At 43.5% G+C, this 24,945-nt stretch overlaps 1 protein-coding gene across 1 annotated transcript in view; it reads right to left on the minus strand.

The window, feature by feature from the left end:
* Window positions 1-23,107, minus strand: part of PTPRJ (protein tyrosine phosphatase receptor type J) — a 74,052-nt gene extending 50,945 nt beyond the window's left edge. The window contains exon 1 of the mRNA XM_077784259.1: window positions 22,945-23,107. Coding sequence (XP_077640385.1) covers window positions 22,945-23,007 — 63 coding nt within the window. The 5' untranslated portion in view covers window positions 23,008-23,107. The remainder of the gene's footprint in view (window positions 1-22,944) is intronic.
* Between the last annotated feature and the right edge of the window lie 1,838 nt (window positions 23,108-24,945).

The raw sequence follows: 24,945 nt of genomic DNA on the forward strand, positions 1-24,945 counted from the left end.
TTCCCATTTTCTTGAAAAAATTGAATTCAGAAATTATTTTAAAAAGGAAAACTGATTTTTATACTTGGAGGAGCTTCTTGTCTTTGCAGCTGTAGGAGAAACTGAATGCTGAAACAACCTCAACAACCATCAGCACATTGCTATTACCACCGTGCTGGACTTTGATTTGCTCTATGAAAACAGTTCACACATTTAGCTCTGAAATTGGCATTTGATTTGAGGCTTACAGAGATGGATGATGACACTGCATAAGAAACTAAAATACAGTTAAAATAACTTTTACTACTGCTGTTGCAGACTGTGGTGGACCCTACCCAGCTGTGGCCATTCCTCCTCGCCCTCACTGAGGCGTGGTTACCCACCTGACTGCACAGTGAATTTGTTTAAGCAGCTCATTTGGCAGAGAACTTCTCTTCCAGAATAATGGGAATAGCTTTCTGCTAGTTTAGCTATCTCACCCAGCCCAACACGAGGTCAGACACAGGCCAGCAGAGCGAAAGGGAGCAGCTCACGTCACTGGGTGACACAGGGAAGAAGATGGCCATTAGATTGGCTCCGCTGTTTCGTAAGGCCTCACCCTCTTTCAAACATAAAGGAAAAGATCTAACACTCGCCCATCTCAATGGCATTTGAGGCAGGAAAACATTTACCTTCCGCCAACAACAGTCATTTCACAGAGGTGACATATTTCAATTATGTAAAGCAAGTAAACAGAATCATTTGCTTATCATTCTTCCTGGTGAAAGCTCTACCGGCAGCCTACAAAATGATGGCATGATTTTTTTCTGATCAGGAATCTCAACAGCATCTTTCCTACAGTCCACTCATTCCCTGCCTGCCTGCCTCACTTTCCTGTCTTTTGCCTATGTGAACCAGTTGAAAGACATGAGATGGGCAAGTGACTCCTTTAGAAAAACCACACAAATTAAGATCCTTCTGCCTTAACATGGTACATGGCTGGACATGAGAACATCCTTTTCAAAAGGCTGTTTTCAAAAGCACTCTCTATTCCAGGCACGCTACTTTATCACTGCCATGGCCGAGATGCACAAGGCACTTGCAGAGGGATTATTCTGACACAGCAGGAACAAATCATCTTTCAGCCAGCACCAACAATGAAATGAATGAACCAGCTGGGAACCCCGATGCAATTCATTAGACAACCTGCACTACTCCTTAGCAGAGGTTAGTACAGTATTTATTCACAACAGAAAAGGTACCATGTGTTCTTCAAGTAATTACTGTAAACGCTACACATATCAACTGCCATTAAATACTTGTTTTTAAATAAAACGTTCTCCTTCCTCTGTGCAATAATATTAGTGAAAAACACAAATATAGCAGCTTGAAATAGCAGAACTTGAAGAAAGTAGGAGGAAATTTAGCACCCTTTAATTTGCCTGTTCATGCAAATTACATGCATGCAAGTTATAGCACTTCAGTAACACTTAGAAGCAGAAAGCAGGGCACCACTCTATTGAGAACTCTGCTCTCATCTGGCAAAACCAGCTCCTGCCCATTGCCCTTCCAACACAACCATAGCAATACAGGAGGGTCTTTAAAGCAGTCAGCAATTGCAAAGAATTTATCCCCTTCCCCAATGCAAAACATTAATTCTATTTGCTACAACATGTGTTTTGAAAGACAAATCTACAGCATTCACCTGATGTAAATACTCCATGGTCCAGAAAAGGTTCAGACAGATAATCACCTTTTGTGCTGCATGTGGAGGGCACAAACTGTAGGAATGACAAAGTGAGGTAATTTACCCCTCCCTGTTTTGGAAGTTATTTCCAAACGTCTGCTTCTTTGGCAAGGAGACTCAAGAAAGTTACTAAAATCCAGTAAACCGAAGTTAAGAATCAAAAAGCTCCAACTTTGCAAAAACATAAAATTTAAGTCATATGCAGAAATACAAAACCGGCAGCACACACACACACACAAAAAAAAAAAACCCAACCAACCAAACAAAAAGCATTCCCTTTCCCTATAGAAAGGGAACAGGCAAGTGAGTTGTCAGAAGAGTCAAGAAGTCACAGGCTGCAGCTCCACTTTCCATCATCAACAACCAAAAGGCACAAGGGTTCACTTCAACAGACAACCAGACTTTCCATCTTCCTTCAGAAGGGGAGGAAATTTCCCCTCAGTGGGTGATGCTGAAAATAAGATATAAATTCCTAGAGGAAGAAAGAGTAAGTAGCTAAAGCCTTCTGAGATGTACGAGGAGTCAGAAAAAGAGGGTGAGAGAAATAATGCCCCAGGAGCTCATCACAGCTTTGAGTGCCCCTTTATGAAATGGTAATTGAACTCTACACAGCCAGTCATAAATAAGTAATATGCTTTTCCTACTGAAATTATAAGAATATTGTCCTTATCATTTAAATAGAGTGATATAAAAAATATCAAGAAGTCACACAAGAAGAAAAGCTGCATAAAAGCCAGGATGTTCAAAACAATTGCAAGAACCATTATTAAGGTATGCTTTTTGCATATAATAAAATCTATTATGTCTAATCACAGAATATAGTCAAGCAACAGAAAATCCCACCTTCTCACTGGAAGACTAGACATATAGCGCAGTGCAAAACAATATATTACCTGTGCACTGAGCTTTTCTGATGAGAAGCAGAAGAAAAGCACCATTTCTGTTGCTGTACATGCCAAACAAATTGTACTACTGCAATCTGTCTTGCAACATTCCCTTAAATTGCCTCTATTGATAATGGCAAAATACAAGTTAGCTCAATTCACTGAGCTCAGCATTATCAGGTTTTTAACTAAAAAGCTGCACTGTTAATTAGATTTTTTCCCCTGGTTTTAATCAGTTGAAGATATTTATCAGGGATAAGCTCAGTTCCTGAAATCTACTAAGGCTTCTGGGTTTATAGATGTATCTTACTGTTTCCTACAGCACCTTCTCCTTCCCTGTTTTGTGTCTGCCACATGCAACATTACCAAAAACAGAGAGCAAACAAAACACTGACTTGGTGAAAGTGCTGCCAAAAGTTCCAGGAGGAAAGGGTGCACATTTCGGGGTTGGTTTTGTTTTTTAAAAAACTTCCAGAAATTGTCATATTCAGGATCACAGCAGTAGAAAAGTGTCATCAGAGAAACAAAAGGAGAAGAGATGCTGCTTTACAACTTGACCAAGTCTGCTGGATTAGGTGCTAGAGGAATTTAGGGTAATTTACTGCTTAAACCTTCCCCAAAAGAATGCCCAGCAGACCACACTAAGTGGTCATTTTTACCCCAAGAAGATGTAATTTTTCTGGTATTAATTTAGCCCTTCCACAAAAACATAAAGGGTTACAACAGCCACCAATACCTTCATTTCTTCTTCCTACATACACACTTGTATTAAACTAACCCCTCAAGACCAGTGTGGAAAACTGAAGTGGAGAGTGAAATGGAGAACAGAGGATATACTCATATATCCAAAAGGAAGCAAAGTTTACTAAACATTAATAAGCAACACCAAAACACAGAAGTGGACAGCACATACCCCAAGGTGAATTAAATAGTAAAAGCAGAGCGTGCCTTATTTTGCAGTTTAGGTTTTATTGCATAAAGATTTGTCAGGAAATGTGGCTCACACAGTGTGTATGCATTGCAACCCCTGGTTATTATAATATCTATTACAGAGTACTGCATGACAGGTGCTACTTTCAAGGACTAACAGGAGGCAGTTGGGTATTTGGGGGAAAATGGTCCGGGTTGTAAAGAACTGTTTTTGTTTAATGAATAATAGACCTTCCTCATCCCCTCCAAAACTGAAAAGTCAAGGAAGGAAAGCAAACACTGAGTGAGGTTACTGTGTTACAACACAATTTCCCCCGTGCTGCTTTTAGCTACTCATTAACTCCCACACATATTAACCAGATAACAAGAGACAAACTCGGTTGTTTCCCCTTCCACACCAAGAAAAAAAGGAAGCAAACTACATGTTTATAAACACCAAAATCACCCAAGAGATGCATCATACCATGGACAACAGCAGTAAGGTCATGTACTCAATGATGAATCCCTACTGTTGCCATGGGCCCACAGAGACACCAAACACACTTCTGGAGCCAAAGTCTGGAAGTCCCCATACTGTAATGTAGCCAGATCCAGTACACCAAGTGATGCCCAGAAAAAAATACACTTCACAAAACACCAGTTAGTAGTCATTTCAAGCACCCAGCCTAAGATAACATTCTTGTCAATGCAAGGCCTCAAAAGTATTCTTAAGGGTGATTGACAACACACAGACTTGGACATCAGACAGATTTTGGCTTCAGCAGTTTTTGGGATTTATATTTTGCTTTAGTCAGTGTGTGAGGCTCCAGTGACAGCTCAGGGGAGGCTCAGTGAGCAGTCACACAGGTAAGAAGCCCACTGAGAACAAAAGCAATGCTGTGATGAGCTCCTGACATCAGGGAACAAAGGAGTTGATGTTCCTCCTCCATGAAGACACCTGGGTGGTACAGGTCAGTCCCTACCTGAGACAGCACCACCACCATCCAACAACGCCAACAATCAAGCTGCAATCAAGCAAAATCACAGCAGGTGCTGGAGGACTCCTCACCATAAAAGGGCTTTCTTTTTATTAGCAATGAAAAATGAACAAAACCAAGACCATGAAGCACAAACCCTCCCTGTTGTGACCCCTAAAACGATGCACAGTCTACAAAAGACAAACTAAAATGGACAGAGCAATGGACCTTTCACTCCCCTTAATTCAATTCTCTCCTTTAAGTCAGTGTACTATTATTGCCCTTGTAACGAGACTGTAACACTGAAGTTTTTCAGCTTGATGGTAAAATCACGTAGTGTCCATCCATCTCCAATAATAGCAATATTGAGACAATGAACTCTATTGAGGCATCTAATAAGGCAGATAGTCATTTGCATAGTACATTTTCTGTGACTCTCTGTAATAGAACATCTCAAAGACTCAATTCAGACTATTCTCCTTTCCCACAGACATTTTAAAAAAGGATTCTTTTACTAGAAAAAGAAACAATGACCCCTCCCATAATAGGAGAAAGCGAAAGATAGAATTTTCCTGCCTACGATGAGTGCACACTTTTGCCTGTGTATTTTTATTTGGTTGGGCTAACTTATTTTCCTCTTTTAAAAATTAACTCTATGTGTTTTTCATCTCTGTTGTGGCTTGAATGCTCAGAAGTTTATTTCTGATTTTGTTCCAATGGGCTTCTGAGCAGGAAGTACCTTGGGATCCCCATTCACCACCACAGAAAAATTTAATCTTTAATTCCTGTACTACACTCTTTTTTTTTTTTTCCATGTCTTCACATACTACTCTCCTCTGTGACTCCCTAAATCATGATTTGCTGAACACACCATGGTTTTGGAGAGCCCAATTATGAGCCCTGAGTTTTAGAATGGGCTCTGCAATGCAGTACTTGGCTAAGTGCGACAAATCACTTCCCTCCAACAGACTGTAACAGCCTCAAAGAAATGTACACAACATATAATGTACACTGTGCCTCAGAGTTCAGCTCAAATAACTCCTCCAACTACTGCCTTGGAGAAGCACCAATGATCATCTCCTTGCTCTTCACAATCCTTCTACTTTACCCTCTTTCCAGTAAAAAAACCTAGATTTTGTCAGTGCTCCATTGGAAGCACACATCTTATTCCTGGAGGTAGTTACGCTATCCCTACCTGTATAGTAAATGCACACACTCAAAATATCACCTCAGTGTGCCCCAACAGCTCTTGTCTGCTCTGCCCTCTGTCCCTCAGCATAAACCTAGGCAAGCTCCAGATTTTCTTAAGTGCTCCATTTTCTCTGCCAGAGCCCACAAAAGGAGCAGTGTAAGAGAACATTTATCCATAACTCGCCTCCTCAACTCCCAGCCCATGATAGGATCATTGATCCACCTTTGGCCACAAACACAAGCTCTCTGCAGCCAGGCCAGGGTGCAGAGGAGATGGCCACTGAGCTACCAAAGTCCGTGGACACTCCCCTGCCACGTGCCAGAAAACCAGTGGTGACACACACTCTTCACATGGCCAGGCATGAAGCCTCCCTGCAGAAGGCTGAGCCAGAGCACTGCTCTTAGGTTAACCTTCAGCAGCTCAGTGCTGGGCTCTTAGGGAAACAAAACTAGAGGGCATTTCTGGCAAGTCAGAGAAGGTCAGCGGAAAGGGAGAAAAAGCTGCTGCATAACAGCCCTAGTGAGGAACACCACTGCACTCTTTGTCCAAGTTTCTGATTTTATCAGATTATGCCACAGTGTTAACATTGTTTATGGCCCTATTTTGTGTCTGTGAATCACCCACTCCCAGAGACTCTTCCTCCACCCCAGATTATAAATAGCACCATATACAGAACTAAGCCTGTAAAGCAAAGGAGACTTGCTGAAACAAAATCATGTATATTGAACTGACAAAAATCTTTCAAAAGCCTTTCTTAATTATTTATAGTCCTGGCTAGACAGGCAGATTCCCACATTTTTATAAACCCTGTAGGTCACTATCTCCATTGCTCATTCACAAACAATTCTGCTAATAAAAAAAAAAAGCCTTCTGGTTATAACTGAACTTATTCCCCAGCACACTGCTTCTTGGCACATGCCTTTTGAAAAGAGAGATTTTTAAACAAACAGTATTAGGCAACATATGTCTAGACCATGATATGACAATATGACATTATTTATGTATCTGGAGACATTCAGACATTGCAACCAACCTCTTACTGCTCCGTCAGTACACATAAGTAATTTTCTACCATGTCATAGCAGACTGTGACTTAAATTTCCATTGACTTTTCAAATTTCCATTGTGTTTTCCTATGAAAGTACATTCTCAATAGCAAGTACGAAATACGTCAGATGTTTTTTAATTCCCTCTTTTCTCCAGAAACTACTTGCAGCAGGAAGTTCACAGTGCTGTCATCCAGGTATCAAAACAGACAAAGATATGTGGCCAAAAGCTGTAGAGAACAGGCTCCTGGAGTCCAAACACACACGACACCTTGTTAAACCAAAACATAATGAGCTGCAGCCCTTAGGAGCCAAACAAGCACAAGCCTGGGCACTAAAGAAATCCAAATTCCCCTCAAGATGGGATGGGTGGAAAGCAAGCACGCACGTTTTACTTTGCAAGCAAACCTTCAGTGCTCCTGCTGAGTCCCAGGTAACTCACCCCATCTTTCCATCCTCACACTTGGACATATTTGCCACATGTCAACTTCACACCAGAAGAGGATCTGGACTGGATACAGTCAGCCCAGCAAGGGCCTGCTGAGCTCAGGCAAACACATCAAACCCACACTGGCAAATACACACCACTACAATGTCCCCAGCAGCTGCCAGACCTTTTTTACCAGGCAGACACACCAATATTAGGGATGCTGGGGATGGAAGAAGCCCTTGATTTTTCCTCCAATTACAGTGACACGGTTACACAAAATGCCTGTGTAAAAGACATCATGCCCAGAATCGACCGAACAGAAACAGAAGAGCCACTGAAACAATCCTGGCATGTTCTACTGATGAAATTTCTTTTAAGAGCCTAAGGTGAAGCCATTCAAGTACTTCACTATTTGATTCCCTGCTATTCATCACATGGTTATTTGTCAAGCTAACGGTTCCTTAATCAGCTGTAGAAGTTAAAATCTGATGTAGCAAGGTTCCTCTTCAAAACACAAAGGAGGAGTAAAACAAAGCACTCCAATGCATATTTCAGGAACAGTTCAATATATTAATACTGTTGTTCTTTTTTATTTTGTAGACTCAACAAAAATCAACTGTTTATAATCTTAGCAAAAAAAGGAAAATACTAGTGCCTGGAAAATATCACAGTAAGTCTGGACATCATTTAAGCCAAGTACATATCTTTTTTTTTAATTCTCCTACTGCTTATCTCAACACACAGTTCCTTTTCCTTTAGCCTGTTTCAAACAATACTTGATAATAAACAAACAAAAGTAGATAGCAAAATAAATTATTTCTCACTGAAGGCTCATTTCTTCTGTTCTACACTTACAAATATATACTGTGGACATACACAGTCACACACACATATATATATATATATATATATAGAGAGAGAGAGAGAGAGAGAGAGAGAGAGAGAGAGAGAGAGAGAGAGAGAGAGAGAGAGAGAGAGAGAGAGAGAGAGAGAGAGAGATAGACACACACATATATTGAACTGGCTAATACTACTTAAAGTATTAAGTAGTATTAGCCAGTATTATTATTAGTAGTATTATCTTACAGTTACTCAAAAACTGACTAGTATTAAAAATGACTTTTTGGTAGAAAGCAAAAACAAGAGTAGGGTCCCCTTGCAATGAATTAGCAGCACTGAAATGCAGAAAGTCCAAGCTGTGTGCCATCACTCCACTGTTACTTCAGACCCTTGTGGCTTTTTCTCCACATTTAAGAACAGAAGTTTTCCCAGGGGCTCAACACATCAATTTTCATCATCACTCTGAAATACTGACCAAAGGACCTACAGCAGCAATATTTAACCTTCCATAAGCTCTTTCCACATAAAAACTGTGTATGTAATAACAATCTCTGTCTGATCAACACAGAGGGAACTACAGGATCATAAAACAGGACTGTGACACAATAACAGCGATGGGGATCTCCCACGTAAGTTCTCATTTATGCACACAAAGGGGAAACAGGGAGGAAAAAGACATTTAATTAGAGCTGACTGAAAAGCAAGGCATATGGTTCACAGGAATCTTTGCTTTCAATTAAAACATCATCCTCCTCCTCCTCTTCAGCAAGCTAAATAAATATAAATGAAACCAAACTATTCTGTGAATATAAGCATGAAATAAAACTGGAGTGGAAGCTGAACCACAGACCATGTGCAACTACACTCTGAGTCCTGCAAAAAACACTTTGTCACCACACTAATAGAGGCACTTATTCCTCTCCATCATCACTACTTGTAACTATCTGTTTCCCCGTCATTAGTAAAATCTATTCCACCTACATAAACCTATTCCACCTAAAATTTGACTTGAGGTGTGGGTAGAAAAGGAAAGGGGAAGATAAAAAGTTGTAAAGAACAGGACTGAATTTTAGCAGTTGACTTTTTAATAGAGAAATCATGTTCTGAAGTTTCATATTGATAAAAATGCTAAAATATGAAAATAGCTATGTTTCTAAAATAATGTGCTACAGGGAAACATGTAAAAGACAGAGCCATTAAGGACGGATTTTCAATCAAAATGACAAATTGTAATTATGTACATACAGAGAAGACTTAAGAAAATGGGATATACTTGATTTAGAAACAAGTATGAGAAATGCTGTGAAAAAGACCATCCATACTTGCATTATGAACACTGAGAATGGGTAGAGCTTTCACCCACTTTAAGTTACACCAGGATAACCTGGCCCAGAGAAGGGAGAGTTTAGGAAAGGCTGTGACACTGTGCCACAGCTCTGTCAAGGCTGCCCATCTCAGGTGTGCTTGGAGATTTCACCAGAGCATCAGCACCACAGTGTCTCTAACTGAGGGTGCCCTCACACACTGTGCATCCCACACCACAGAGCTTGGCTGGGGCTGAACACCTGCAGCAAGACCAGGAGCAGGGGGAGGAGCTGTCCTGAATGACAAGGAAGCAGGCACTGGTGCTCTGAAAATCAACTAGTTAAATAAGAAATCTGAATGTCAGTTCACAAGGTGTAATGTGGCATTACCCAGGGTCTCCTATCAGAAGATCCCTCTTCATACCCAAGTGCTTTGCAGTGACAGTCTTAGGACTATGTGCCAGCATCTGCCCATATATATATTTACTTAATTACAAAATGTTGCAACCAAAATGCTTCAAAACAGTGAAAAAGGGGGAAAACGGATCACTGTGCCAATACTAAATACTCTAAAGACCTTTTTTTTTGGGGTCTGGCAAGAAATGGACTTTCCCTGACCCTTTCAGTGCTCCCTTCCCTAATGTTGCCCTTGCTGTAGCTAGGAAAAGCTTACATATTTCAGAAATGGTTAAGATATCAAAATAAAAATTAATTGACTTTTGCCTATTGAAGCCTTTGCAGAACTGGAGCACTGGGGGGAAAAATGCTCTCACCTCAGCTTGAAAGCTAATAAAAAAATCAAGGAGGGGCAAACACACCTCTTAGTAAGGCTCTGTATGGGGAGCTGCACTGGGACACCCTCTACCTGCATCCCAAAATATATCCAGGCAAGCTGAAGCTTCTCCAGCAGCACCTTCTTCTGAGGGGCCAGGCACTGAGCAAAGACAGCCAAGCATAGAGAGCAGAAGAGTGTGTACTCTAGGCTCTGCCTCCATCCTTTGGAGAGGGGCAGATTTAACTCCAAAATGGGCAGCTTTGACTGCAACGCTTCCTAGGTTTTCAGAGATGGATTATGCAGTCACAGAAATGATCCCTAAAATTCAGACTCTGTGTTTACACGTACATGCTTAAAATAACACCCATTTGGGCACTTCAGAACAGAGACTGCCTTCCCATGCATTTTCAAAAGAAGTAAGGTAACCCCACTCCCAACTATGGGGCTTTGAGCAATACTCTGAAGTGTGTGTGTATACATGCAAACAATAACACCAGTCACGTCTTCCCCTCAATAATGGTCACCACAGACTGGAGACTTTGCTACTTCACTTTGTGTAATGAAGCAGATGAACCAGACAGGCTCACTGCTCTTAAGCTCTCAGATCATCATGGGCTGACCATCAGTGACTGATGATCAGCAGTCACTGACCATCATCACCTCTTTGCAAGCAGCACACAGCTGGTGATCTCGTGTAGAGAGAGCCTGCAGGTTTCAACACTAGCTGTCCAGAAATGCCTTCCATCACTTTTCAGTATCCAAATTAGAGGGGAGAGTGCCATGTTATCACAGCTGTCAAGTGTGCGGAGGTCTGGGGGTGGCGGGTTCATGTGAATTTGGCCTCCCTCTCATTTCAGGAAGGGATGTCTCATCCCAAGAGGATCTAATTAAGAAGAAGGAGGTGGACTGGTCGGTTTCATGTCAGAGGGAATACAGCCCAGCTCTGGGTATGAAACAGCACATACTTGGGCACTGCTTCAACAGCTGAGGCACGCTGCTAGCTTACGTAGGCTCCTCATGTACACTCTGTTTACTCATCCTCCTCCCCCAACAACCTACTTCCCTTTCTTCAGAAACTTTGCTTCTCCTTCCACAGGAGGAGTGCTTACATCCTGGTGGAGGACATGGTGGAGTGCTTACATCCCAGGCTCAAGTAGCCTTTCATACACATGTCCTCCTCAGCTGTCCCCACATGCAGGTCTTGTTTAGTTCTCTTTGCTGCATTAAAACAAGGACGGGAACATCTCTAATTAAAGTCCTCCAAACACCACCCAATACATACAATCCACAGACTGCTCACAAGACCAGTCACGGCCCTACAGGACATCCAGAAACAAACTGTGGGTTCTGTTGGCCAGGAAAAAAGCAATACTTGTTGTGCAAAGGCAGCAAAAGGGTTTGTTTCAGTTATGTATAATACACACTGCCTGGGGCTAGAACAGCCTGATGCAGACATTTTACCAGCATACTGATTTTTGCACCTTTTCAAAATAACGGCTGTTACCTTTAGCAGGATTTGCACATCCATGTGCCATCCTTTCAGAAGCTCCCTAGCATCCCAATGCCTCTTGCTGCCCCACTTGCTATGAGCAAAGGCTTCAGAGCTGGGACTTGCTCCACGACACATATCCAGGGTGATATTCACTGTCCCACTAAATGCCTGTCAAGGTTTTGTGCAGCCTCACTCACACTTCTACTCCCTTTTCCCAAGCACTCGAGTGGTTTACCACAGGCTGCCTTGTGTCTAGAGGTAAATGTCTATCTCACCACACAAGAACACATTCCCCATCTGTGCCTGATCTAAGGAATGCCTTTCCTATCTACAAACCCACCAAGAATTAGTCGATTCACTTAGAAAAGAAAGAGACGAGACCCCACAACCCCACTTTTGTCTGATTTATAACCCATTCATAACCAAAAAGGAACCTTGTATTCACAAAATACAGGAAGTTGCATAAAGGAAGCCTTTTTCCCCTTGCAGCTCTCATTTTTGATGCAGTTTGTGAGAGAAGTGAATCCTGGTGGAGACAGGTGAGGTGGGGCACTATGCTGATTCCATATATACATCTGCTGACTGAGGAAGAATCCTTTTTTGAAGTCATTGCCAGAGTTCCCAACCCCACAAGATTCCTTAGTAGTAGCCACATAACACTGCAATGTCCCATGGCATTTACAACCTCCAGGTCACAAAACACAACCACTGCAAGAAAGGGGAGGAAAGTGCAAAAAATATTTGAGGGCAGGTGAGCAGCTCCCAAGTCCTCAAACAAATCTTGACACAACAACATACTGCAAATTCTCAAACTTCTCAGTCATTAGTTTTATCTTCAAAACTCCAGCAGGATCTCATCAGTGCTATGTTCCGTGCTGGAGCATGAAACAGCAAATGTCTGACTTCAGGAAAGCAAAAGTAAGAGGTCTTTGTTCAGAACGGAAACTGAAGTTTAGCATTATCTTATCTCCCATCTTTTCCACACATTTCTACAGGAGAAGGCAGAACGTTCAGCTGATCAGTTCTCACTGCAAAACTCAGATTAACATTCACTGAATGAATTTGGATGAAATCTGGAGACAACAGTGACTAATACCATTTGCAGCAATGACTGAATAAATGCCCACACATGAGATACCTGTTTGCTCTTTCATCTTGCCTTTTTTCAATTTAAAAAAATCATTTACAAGACAGAAGAAGCAACTAAGGTAGGCAATTTGCAGAAACAAGAATTCAAGAGACTCAATCCACAGCAAAAGTTTTTTTGCAGAGCTGGACATGACAACTTACTGTTCTTCTTAGCAGCTATGCCAGGTGTTGTGAATAGCCCTAAACTTAGGGATAGGAGGAATGACTGCACACATTGCTTACTAATCATAAGGGCACTGCACAGAATCCTGCATGCAGCATAACCTGTGGGGCACAGTGAAGGTCACCAGAAATGACCTTCTGCCCAGCAGCAGCACTGCAAGCAGGCAGTGACTCTGCTAGGATGGAGCAGGAGCTGCTCTGTATGAATCACCCAGTCATTAACTCAATGAGTTAATAACTGCTGGATGGACAGCAGTCCCTTCCTGCAAGTCGTGAACAGTGTGAGTGAAAAGGACAATTTTTTTTTTTTTTGTGGGCTGCTCAAACTTTCAGAAATTTAGACGAAGTCCTAACCAATTCCACCATAAAGAGAACTAGGCTCCATTATCAGGGAAAAGTATGCTCTGCAGTAACTAAATAGCAGCTCTGACCTTCTGCTCACTCATCCTGCAGTGCTGTGCTTTGCACGCTGAACCAGGAAATAGTTGAACAGATATATGTAAAATTATGAAGACCGAGTCAAGACAATAGTTAAATAAATACCAGTTAAACCACATACCGTAGATCTGTCTTGTAGGACTGGGAAATGAGTATCACCTAAGGCTGTTCCAGATATTGCATCCATCTGCAAATATTTGCTGCTGGCTAAAGCTCAGCACATGCACTCTCAGCAGCAGGACTCCCCAAAATATTGCAGACAAGGAAGAAAGAGAATGTTAGCTTAATTCAGAGCACAATAAACTAATTACATCTTTTAATCATCAAAAGCATATAACAGCTTGTTGGAAGATTTCTTTAGTTTGGGTGTTTGGTGGTTTTTTAAAGCACATTACAAAGTTAATTAAGGATGCACCTCTTTTTTTCCCAAGAACTTTAGGCCTTCAAATTCATGAATATAGAGAGCTGATTGTTAGCTTCTTTAATGTGGCTATTTTACTATGAGTGTACAGCAGACATCAGAAACAAGAATGTCACAGGGGAATTGAGCACACACAATAGAAGCTCAGAAGCAATTACACTTTCATTAAGCAGCCTTAAAACCACATACAAATACATTAAGACATTTATATTTTAGATCAACTACCCTTCAGCAGTAGTGAAAAATCATTGGAGAAAAAGACAAAAAGATAAACTAACATGGTGTTACATAGTGTTAGATAACACTAACATGGTGTTGGAGGACTTGGCCATTAAAGTCATGTCTTCTGAAGAAACATCTAAACACTTTATAACAACATTTAATCTGTAACTGTTAAGCTGGAAAAAAGGCCTGTCTCCAAATTGATTCATCTTTTTTTTTTTTTTTTTTTTTTTTGCTTCTGTTAACTGGCTAGGTTTTTTTCCTCTGGAACTACCTCTCTGAAATTTTAACATGTCCAAATGTAAGTCCTTAATAAGTTACAGAGGCAAAGGCAAGTTTTCTCTCTTTTAATAGGGAGAAAGGAGTGTATTGTTGAGATTTGTCATATGCATACAATTACCTGCATTGTTATGGAGATTACAGAACAAAGGCCCAACAGATCCACTTCCAGATCTTACAGCCTTGTCCTTTCCCATAATTGTCTTTAAATTGGATTTCATTTAACATATTCAGAATACCAATACCTACCAGTACTTAGCATATGCTTAGGGGTAGCTCCAATCATTTTAAAATGGATGTGGCAATGCATTTAATTCATCACTCAAATGAACAATTTAATAGTACTAATAAAGCAGGGGGGTTTTTTAGTTGGTTGTAAGAAGTCTTAAAACTAGTACAAAGTTAATTAGAATAACTGGCTAGTCTATCACTCACTTGAAAAAGATGCAAAAAGAAACTTTAAAAAAAAAATTATTTTTTCCTTTCATCTCAGAAATAGGATTTTGAACAGCAGAGACATTGAATCAAAAAAAAAACCAAAAAACAAACCAACAAAAAACTTTTATCCTACAAACATTAATGCTACTCCTTTACCTGATGTAAGAGTATGTCTGTCTCCTTTCCTCAGCTGCCAGATACAGAATCAGTCGGAAACTCTGAGTTTAGAACACCAGGCCTGTGTCTGTGACATGCTCAGCGTGCCAGCTAAAAAGGCAGATCCTGACCTCAAAGTTGGGCTGCTCATTTCTCCCTGGGGCCCAGCTGCACAGAATTAGAGGTGAATTACCCTGAAAGTTATGCAAACTGAACGAAAGACAACGAACTTCCCCTAAGAAAGAACTTCTTTTTTCTTTTTGTTGAAGATACACGCTTACAACAACTGTGGGAAGGAAACTGTGGCTACAATTCCCGTATTTCCCCTCTATAAAATAGAAATGTATAAATCCATAGAAGGTGAAACCATCAAAGACCTCAGTTAGCCAGGCACAGCCTACTTAGCAAAAAAAAATCACATCAGAACTGCTCACAAAAAGGACATTTTCATTGGTACTGAACTTCAGGCCAAGTATTAGAAGAAGCAGCTGACCCTGCAAGCAGATGGAAAGAACACCAGAATTTAAAAAGTATAATTCATGTAACAGGAAAGTCATGGACTCAATTCCAAACTTGATTATAAATGGACAATTATAAAACGTGCAGTGTCAAGAAGACATTAGAATTCCCGTATCCGCCCTCGCTAGAGACAAGCAAATAAAAAAGCAGAATTTGATGATCCAAAAGGACCCTACCAATTTATTGTTGTCCATTTTATTTCCCCCTTAATTTGATGTATTTATAAGTATGTAAAATTCCTGCAGAATCAAAGATCATGATCACGAAAGGAAGAAAACCCTAAACTCCCTTATTAACATGATACAATTTTACATATGTAAACTTGATGCCAGCCACAGGCACTCATTCTTTTCCTCACATCGTGTTTCATAAAAAAGGCACATTTATTGTTTAAAAAGTACAGTGAAATCATGGCACATCTCATATTGCACTAAAACCACCAGCAAGGTCGAGTCAATCTCTTTTGATGATTTCACACTGCTGCTTTCTGCTAATGTGCATTTCTTTCACCTGCATCCCAGAGGGAAACAGTGGAAGCCCTTCTCTTTGTCAGCCAAAACCACATCTTGGTCTCAGAGAGCTCATTTACCCCAAATCCCTACTAGCACACAAAGCTGGTTGCCTTTCCAATCCAGATGTGCCTGGTGGTGGAAGCCTCATCCATTTCCTCTCCAGCATCCACCCTGCTCTTTCCACTTGAAAGCACTGAGGCCACCTTGCACAAAGTCAAGCAGAAGAGCAGGTTTTGACAAACAAAGACGAAGATGGGACCTCTTACTATGAATTCAGACAGTAACTAACATTTCATCTGACCTTAAGCTGATGCAGACAGATGAAGGTAACTAAAATGAAGCCTCACCGTTTTCCCCTCCTGTATCATGAGACCTTCAGGAAAAATAAGTTGAAAGTTTAAAGCGGACTTCAAAGTTTCAAGTCTGGGAATCAGCTCTCTCAGCTACCTTGGGCATGAGGAAACCCTGGGAAGGAAAGGCAGCAGAAAGAAGCAACTTCTATTTATCTACAGGGACTGCTGATCCTGCAGGCACAACAACTGCTATGGGGAGGCAGCAGGAAGCTTTCCCAGTCTGTAATACCATGGATGGTGCCATGCTTTGCTGCTCATATAGGCTGGCCTGAACCAAAGCTAAGCTCTGCTGCACCATCCTGCTGTCTCATGAGTAAATGTGGCACTTACAAACAAATCCTCTGGCTGGCATCCTCTGCATGGCTCTCCCCTTTGAGAAATGGAGCTGGTAGAAAATACAATTTGAAAGTGAGGACTCAAAACCAGGTATGTAGAAACAGACTTGCCAGCAGTAACCCGTTCATATGCGTATATAAGAAAATAAACAAGGAAGTGTATTAAAAGTGCTCTAATTTACTAGAATCCAAGTGCACAAGAGGAAATGATGACAGAAAGCTCTGCCTAAGCTCCACCACGATGGGGAATGCAGAAACAAAAGCCAGCATTCTTGTGCAAAAACACCCTCCAGAGCCATCTACCATTGCAAATACAAACCACGAGCAAGCAGAGCGAGATGTTTTGTCATCATGAACTGGACCAGGAATCTTTTTACAGGGATGCAGAACTCCCTGTCTTACCATCCACCTGCCAAGACATCCATGAAAGATTCATTTTGACATGCTCCATAAAAAAAAAAAAAAATCTTGCTGAACTAGCAGAAGCTTTTAAATATGCATTTAAAGCCATGCCAATCTACATCCCTCAATGACCAAAGACAGGCTACCTTTTCCACAAAACTGGTCTGCACAAATAATCCTCTTTGGGGAGTGCTCCCATGCAGGTTAGGTTCAGCCCAACTGCTTGCAAGCTGGCAGACATCAAAAAAACCCCAACCAAAATAGTACCAAAAGGAAGTAAGGAATTTCTCTGAGAATGCAGCTAATCACAGAGCCAGCTGTGTTGTAGAAACAAATCTAACAGCCTAACAAGGGAAAGCTCCCAGCCACTCACCTGGGCTATGATGGGAGAGAGGGCTCCAGCACCTTGGGGCTCAGAAGAGCTAAGAGAATGCATCTGCTTACCAGGCTACAAGAGAGGCTGTAATTGGCAATAAAGCTCTGCACCTGATGTTCAAGTCTTAGTGATTTTACAGTCTCGGAAGCAAAATTTTCTTAGGTTCAATGAGGAAAATGGGGCTGAACTTCACACAAATTATTCCTTATATTCAAGCCCTGGCTCATTTGGTGCACAGAACACAAAAACCAGTACTACTGTATGTGGACATCATTCTCCTGCACACCACCAAGCCAAACCAATCAACCAAAAAACCATTAGGCCCTTTCAATAAACAAAACACCCAAGCCAATATTTAAAGAAAATACCCACATTCTCAACCCTAAAGCAGAAGCCCACATGCAGAACATAACAGAACCTTTGCATGCAATAAGAACTTCACAATTATACACTAGGTACTTCTTTTACTTGTTCAGTTTGGCTAAAACTGCACAAAAAGAATGAGAAAAATCAGAAGTGTACCTAACAAATAGGAGGTACAATATGACCAGGAAACAAGCAGATGGGCAGCACTGGAGAGAAAAAGACTTCCAGGCACTGGCTAGGAGAGCCTGAAGGTGATCCTAACAGAGGTCCCCCCTCCTCCCCAAAGCAGTGCTCATGTCAAACACAGCCTCAGCCCTCTTCCCCACTCACACCAGCTGGGTTTGAAGCACCATGGAAAGTCAAGGTCAGTTACAGACCCCACAGGCCTGACACCACAGCAAACACCAACATCCTCCTTCCTCCATTTAGAGCTGCCATTCCTTCTTCTTTGTAGATGCAATTTCTTCAGTTCTGAGACAGGGTTAGAAGCACAGCTACCTTTTCTCTTATTACATTTCTACATGTGGAGAAAGCAGTTTTCCTCAATGGCCTGTGGTATCTTTACAGAGAGCACAGAAGGAAAAGAGTGATGGGTGGACTGCTTGGCTTCTGTTATCAAGGGATTCTTCCAATTTCCTGATGATGATAGGAAAATAAGTACTTTCAGTGACGTGCCGAATATGAACAACATTTATGGAAAGATATGGACATGTATTTCCCTGTCTTTTCCACTGAAAGCCCAGGAAGGCCACAGAAGATAACTAAATGAGGCCATGAATTTATTGATTGAGCTCTGGTTGGACCACATTTACATGTCCATTCTTTGTTGGATTACAGAAATACTTTTCCCACTTAATCTTGGATTTTCTCCTGGAATTTTGGATTTATAGCCCCAGGAGGCCTGTTTATGTGCAGATACATTTGGAAACAGCTGGAAAGCACTTAGAGAAGAGCCCTGGTGCAGCCTTCCAGAGCAATGCGTCTATTTTGTTCTTCTCTTCCTGTGATGCCTGATCACTTTTTTGCCCACACTCTTTGCTTTCTAACACTTCATATTAGCACAAGTTTACCTACACTTCATTTTCTTCCCCCCTCTCCCAGTTGAAGTCCTACCCTGCACAGTCATCTCCTGCTGAAAATTAATTTCCTACTGATAGCTCCATTTAAGGCAAAGTTCTTCCATTCTCCCATCCCTACATAGCAGTAGGTCCTCCCTGCTGGAAAAAAAAAATTCAGCTAGCTCCTCCTACACTTCCAGTAACCTTTAACAATGTTCAAGGTACTATTTCCATTCAAAGTTTGGAGTCAAACTAAAAGCATGAGGCTATCAACAAGATGTGCAGTCACCAACTGGTTTAGTAGTGTCTCTTGCCTTTGCTCATACTGGGAATCTTTCAAGCAGGCAAGTAAATGTCATAGATAGGCTTTGCACCTACAAACATCCAGGTACCCAGCCACTGTCCAGCACTGTCAAAATGCTCCCTCTATGATACACTGTAACTCTAGTAGAAAGAAGGAAATGCACAAATTAAAATTATATAGATTATGCCCTGCACAATGAACAACCAAAGATTTTAAAACAGCAGCAATTTCGCTCACATTTAGAAACTCCAACCATAAAAAATTACATGCCATGAAAACTCTCAACAAAGACTCGCATGTAGCTCCCATAATTGAGGAAGTACTAATAATAGCGTGGCTGTTTGCACAGACAACATTTCCACTGTGAGCCTGAATTCTGATCTCAAATATGCAGAAGAAGATATTTTGTTGTGTGTTGCTGGCTGGAGACTCAAAGTATTGGAAACCATGTGAGAGTGCTGCAATGTTCAGCCAGCCTATGCCTCTAAGGAAGCACATCCATGCCATGCTGAAGACAAAGCCTCCATTGAGCCCTGCAGAAGGTGCTTGTGTTGTGGGGATTTGTAAGGAGCATAAAGAAGCTCAGGAAATTAACCTGTGTTGCTGTTGTAAACAAAAATGAAAGCAGTCATCACACAAAAATAACCTGGCCTGGCAGATGAAAAGTTTATTTCTATGCTCCTCAGCCACAAGCAAACTCTTTTTACAGCTACAGCTTCCTCTTCTGGTCTGTGCTGCCTAAGGTCAGGCCTCCAGATCAGCAATGCTCATACCTGCGTTTTTAGTAGCAGCCATTAAAGGGTTTACCCCAGAAGTGCATGTACAGAAGCAGCAAGGGAGCCTCATATTTCTCTATTCTTTTGTAAGCTTCTAAATGCGCTATATGTAGACCAGTCACAAAGTTAAATGGAAATTACTACTAACTTCTCCTTGTATGTGCTGAAGATTACCCAGAATAACTTCACAAACTAAAATTTAAATTTAATGTACTATGAAAGACTCAGAAAGATGATTAATAATGACCAATATATAGCAGAAGACTCAACAAAGATAATTAATAATGACCAATATATAGCAGAAATTATCTCACATGCAACATATACACATGGCAAGCCCACATTTGAGATAAGATGGTTCTTCATTTAAACTCCTCACTTAAAAATTCAGACCAGTAATTAAGTCATAATCGTATATAATCAACTCACACAGTACCAGTAGTTCTGTGCATGGAATAAGATGTAACAACAAGCTATTAGGTCCACATAAAAGGTACTCGTAGTTCTCCACACCAAAACAAGCCCAAAACCACTGCTTGTTGCTCTTTTAGTAGCAGATGTTATTTTCATATCACTGATGTGATCACTCCCAATAAGAAGAGCAAGGTTTGTTTTTTAACAATGCCAACCTTGCCTACTATGTTGTAATTCCTGAAAAATAAGCAAGATGCTTATCCTTGAGTAAAAGGCACCACAGAAAGATCATGTGCCCATCACACCACAGAGGAGCTGCCATGACACAGCCATTCCACAGCTCCAGCTGCTTCCCAGTCCCTGCGTGTGGCTGGGCCCACAATGGTGTCAGTGAGGAGCGCTGTCCCCTCTCTGACCCCACAGCCATCTGAAAGGCAACACAGAGGCCAGACCCAGCCAAGAGCCACTTCCACCCCAGCCCTTCCACGCAGGGGCTGGCTGGAGACTGCAGAGAAGGGGCAAGAGTTCTTACTGGCAATACATGAAGCTCAGCTCATGCCACATGACAGTCCTGCCAGCTGCTGTCACCTTCCTACAGCAGCTAAATGCCTCTCCAGGCAGTGCCAGGCCACGTCCCTGTACCTGAGCACATGCCACACCTCAAACACCACCAGCCAACTCTAACACCTGCCTGAGCCTATGCAAAGAATCCTATACAAAAAGCAAAACTCTGCCCTGTTAGAGAGCATCCTCCTTTTTACAGGGCAAGACCATGTGAACAGCACTAGCACAGGCAACAAGATTATTGCATTTGAAGTATTGCCTCCAAGCAAGGCTCTATTCTGCAGCCTTATTGCTTATAGGCTATAGAAATATAATGACCTTTTCAAATATGAGTTATCCCACCCTACCTGACATTAAGCGGCTACAGTGAAATTTAGTCATCTCAAACGAGAGGGTGATTTGAGAACCACACCATCATTGAGCACCTGGTTTACATCCTAGTCCTCTAATGAAAAAAATCTTAAAGGACCTTTCTTCCCACCTGACTGCAACTCAAGCATGTGCTCTTAATGTTCAGAACTCCACCAGGAGCTGATCAACACTAGTTAAGAAGCCTGAGAATCTTAGTAGACTAAGACTTCCTCGACTCACACTTCACAGGTACAACTAAGTCAAAATTGAGAATGTTGTCCTCTAAATTTTCACTATTAACACTATGAGCTGCAGAGTTCCCACCTAAAATTATGAGCCATGCCAAAATCCGCAGATCTGATCTATGCCCTGTAGCATGTTGATAGGAGCTCTGATAACATCAAGGGATGACAAGACCCAGCTGAGGGTCCACAGCTGGGTCCCAAGATGATGAATACATAAATTGACCTACATGTAATTGAGAAGTGGGTCCACTTTTTTTAGTATTATTATTAGTCATACTATTAATCGTACCAATTAAGAGCCTGCATTAAGAGAACATTAGAAATCACTAAGTCACAAGGTTTCATACCTTGCTTGAGAAGAAAAACTACGAACAGAGATCACGGCAGGCAGATCCTGCAAGGCTGTACCCAAATCCAGGCCTCTTCTGAGGTCTTCCAAAACACTGGCGTACTTCAATACCCAATTCAGTTTTAGCTTCTATTCGGAAGAGATTTTTAAACCTAGGCTTGGTACATCAACAGAGATCAAATGGCAAAACAACGCAAGGTACCCAAACTGAAACAGACGAGACAAGGAAGCAAAGGTTTACAACAGTCATTGGCTGCAATCACAAGCTGGTGCCAACGCAAGGTAAGGAAAAAGTAGTCAAAAATGTAAAGCAACAGTACAGTTCTGCTCTGCAGCTCTCAGTAATGAGTACCTTGGTTCCTATCAACACACATTCACAGTTCTGTAGCAGAAATCACTGAGGCAGAGAGGACAGCGGGTACATCTGGAAGCAAAAGTTCAAGTTTAGCAAGCCCCAGATCATTAGAGTCCACAGCAGCCATGAAGCACTCCTACGGGAACACTGAGAACACATCAGCTGAGGGAAGCAAGGGTGAGAGTCTGTGCCAGCATGCCGAGTGGGGCACCTGGCACGCCATTCTGATTTACATCACTGAAAGGTGTTCTTGGAAGAACACCCTGCAACACACGTGGGAACGGAGCGGGGCCTCAAAGCCAAGCGCGGTGGCCAAGGCCTCCCGCTGATGCGCTGCCCTGCGCCGCTAGGGCTGCTCGCTCCGCACCACGGCAGCGTTCTCCCGTGGAAACTCCGCGCGGATCCCGAAAGCTGCAACCCGACGGGTGATGCGCACCGCCGGCATGGGCAGCGCGCGAACACCCCGTTATCACATACACCCTATCAACATAATTAACCAGCAGCGACACGAGGAGGGCAGGCTACAACGCTGGGGAGATGGGAGCCGCGCCTGTTGTACCCAGGGCAGCTTTTACCCAGGAAAACACCCGGGGGGCAGCCACGCGGCTGCACCGCCGGGTTGAACCCGGGCGGGGGAGGCCGCGGGGATCCCGCCCCAGGTGAGCAACGCCCCTGCCGGGCCACACCGCGGCCCCCCAGCCTCCCCCGCCCTCCCTCCCGGGGCACCGCCGGGACAAAGCCGAGCCCGGCCGCACACCTGCCCCGCCGGCCGCCCGCTCCCCGCCCAGCCGGGGCAGCGCGGCGGGGGCAGGTGCGGCACCCCCGGCCCCCGCAGCCCGCTCTCACCTCGGCCGGCAGCAGCAGCAGCGGCGGCAGCAGCAGGAGGCAGGGCAGGGGCAGCCGCCTCATGGTGGCGGAGAGCGCTCCCCGCTGCGCGCACGGCCGCTCAGCCCGACGCCGCCGCCCCCGGAGACATGGCCGGGCTGAGCCCCGCACCGCCCGGCGGCCCGGCCCTCCCCCGCGCCCCGCCCTAGGAGAGGCGGGGGGACGGAGCCGCGGGGGAAGCCCTGCGCGGGGCGGAGTGAGGGGCGAGCGGGGCAGCGGCCGCCGCAGCGCCGGGCCGGCCGCCTCCCTGCGCCGCCGCTCCGCGCCGCCTCCCGCCGGCCCCTCGCCCGCGGCTCATGGCCGTCTGCGGCGGGCGGAGGGGCTGCGGCTTCCCCGCCTTCCCCCTCCCTCTCTCCCTGCCGGCATCTGACATCTCCCCCCGCCAAGCCGGGCCGGGCGAGGAAGTGGCTTTCTCCGAAAGTTTCCCGGTCTCCGCCGGCACCCGCGGAGGGAGCGGCGCCGCGGGGCGCGCCCCGCCGGCCCTGGCGCGGCGCTCGGAGGCGGGCAGTCCGCAGAAGGGTCAGGGGTAAGGCGAGGTTAACCGGCCCCGGGGGCTCCGCCGGCCGCCCCGCCGCCGGCCGGAGGCGAGCGCTGCTCTGTCCGCACACACACACGGCCCAGGGTGGGGTAAGGGGCGCCCGAGCCCCGCCGGGGTTTCCCGCAGCGAGGGGCTCGGCTTGTTGCATCATTTTTCATCCCAAAACAGTCCCCCAGGAAAGTCTCATCCCGCTCCAGGCACGGGTTGGGACATGTTTTATCCATGTCATCAAAAGGGACGTGACATCATCAAACGCAATCACTTCTATAACCTTAACTTACTTCCCAGGCTCGGTGAAGTGTTTCACTTTTCATTCATCTTGGATAAGGGGAAGTGGGAGGCAGGGACAGTTTACAGAGCATATCTTTAATTACGGAAACACTGGCAGTCCTCATTTTCTCAGAAGTTTTGAGCTCGTATGTTTATCATTTCCCTGTCTTTTCTGAGCCCTCAAAACATATGCACAGCATTACGGAAGCAACTATTTCCATGGGAGTTCATGGGAAAATTCACAAGAATAAGGACATTGGGGCTGTTCTCTGGAAAAGAGAAGGCTCCTGGGAAACCATATGAGAGCCTTTCAGTACTGAAAGGGAGCTCGTGAGAAAGATGGGGACAGACTTTTTAGCATGGCCTGTTCATATAGGACAAGAGGGGATTGTTCTAAACTAAAAGACAGTCAATTCAGGCTAATATATAAGGAAGAAAAGTTTTACAGTGAGGGTGGTGAATCACTGGAACAGGTTGCCCATGGCATTTGTAAATGAACCATCCCTGGAGATGTTAAAGGGCATGTTGGGTGGGGTTCTGAGCAACCTGATGGAGTTGGAGATGTTCCTGCTTATCACAGGGCAGCTGGACTAGATCATCTTTAAACATCCCTTCGAACCCAAACTATTCTATCATTCTGTAAGGGCACATACAAACCTTGTTTGGGAGGCTGAGACCTACAGCTGGAGTTAGACAGTGTATAGGCGTCACTTCATATCAGTAAGATTTTTAGGAAATAGATAATTACTTCAGATACTTCAGAAAAGGGTTGCTTTGTTTTGTCTGTTTGTTTTTTTTTTTTTTTTTAGGTAGTACTGAAATGAGACAATAAACACTATACAAAAAAAATTAATAAAACTTTTTACGCTTTCCATTCAGTGCAAAGCACCTGAGAATTGTTTTCCAGCTGGAAATTCTTCCTGGTAAACCACACACCTGACACAAGTCTCACTGGCCACTGTGAAGTTGTTATGCTGACATAACTTCTGCAGATCAAATCCTACCATTTGGAAATTACAGCTCTGACTCATAAAATAAATTCCCTGTTGCTGCTCCCCATGCCTGGGCAGACCCCCAGTGGGTCTAAGTTGCCAAACTGCAGTTTCTGGCTAGACTGGGTTCCATTGTCTGGGCTGCACCTAAAGTGCCACAGC

This window comes from Lonchura striata, chromosome 6, assembly GCF_046129695.1.
Source record: "Lonchura striata isolate bLonStr1 chromosome 6, bLonStr1.mat, whole genome shotgun sequence".
NCBI classification, from domain to species: domain Eukaryota; kingdom Metazoa; phylum Chordata; class Aves; order Passeriformes; family Estrildidae; genus Lonchura; species Lonchura striata.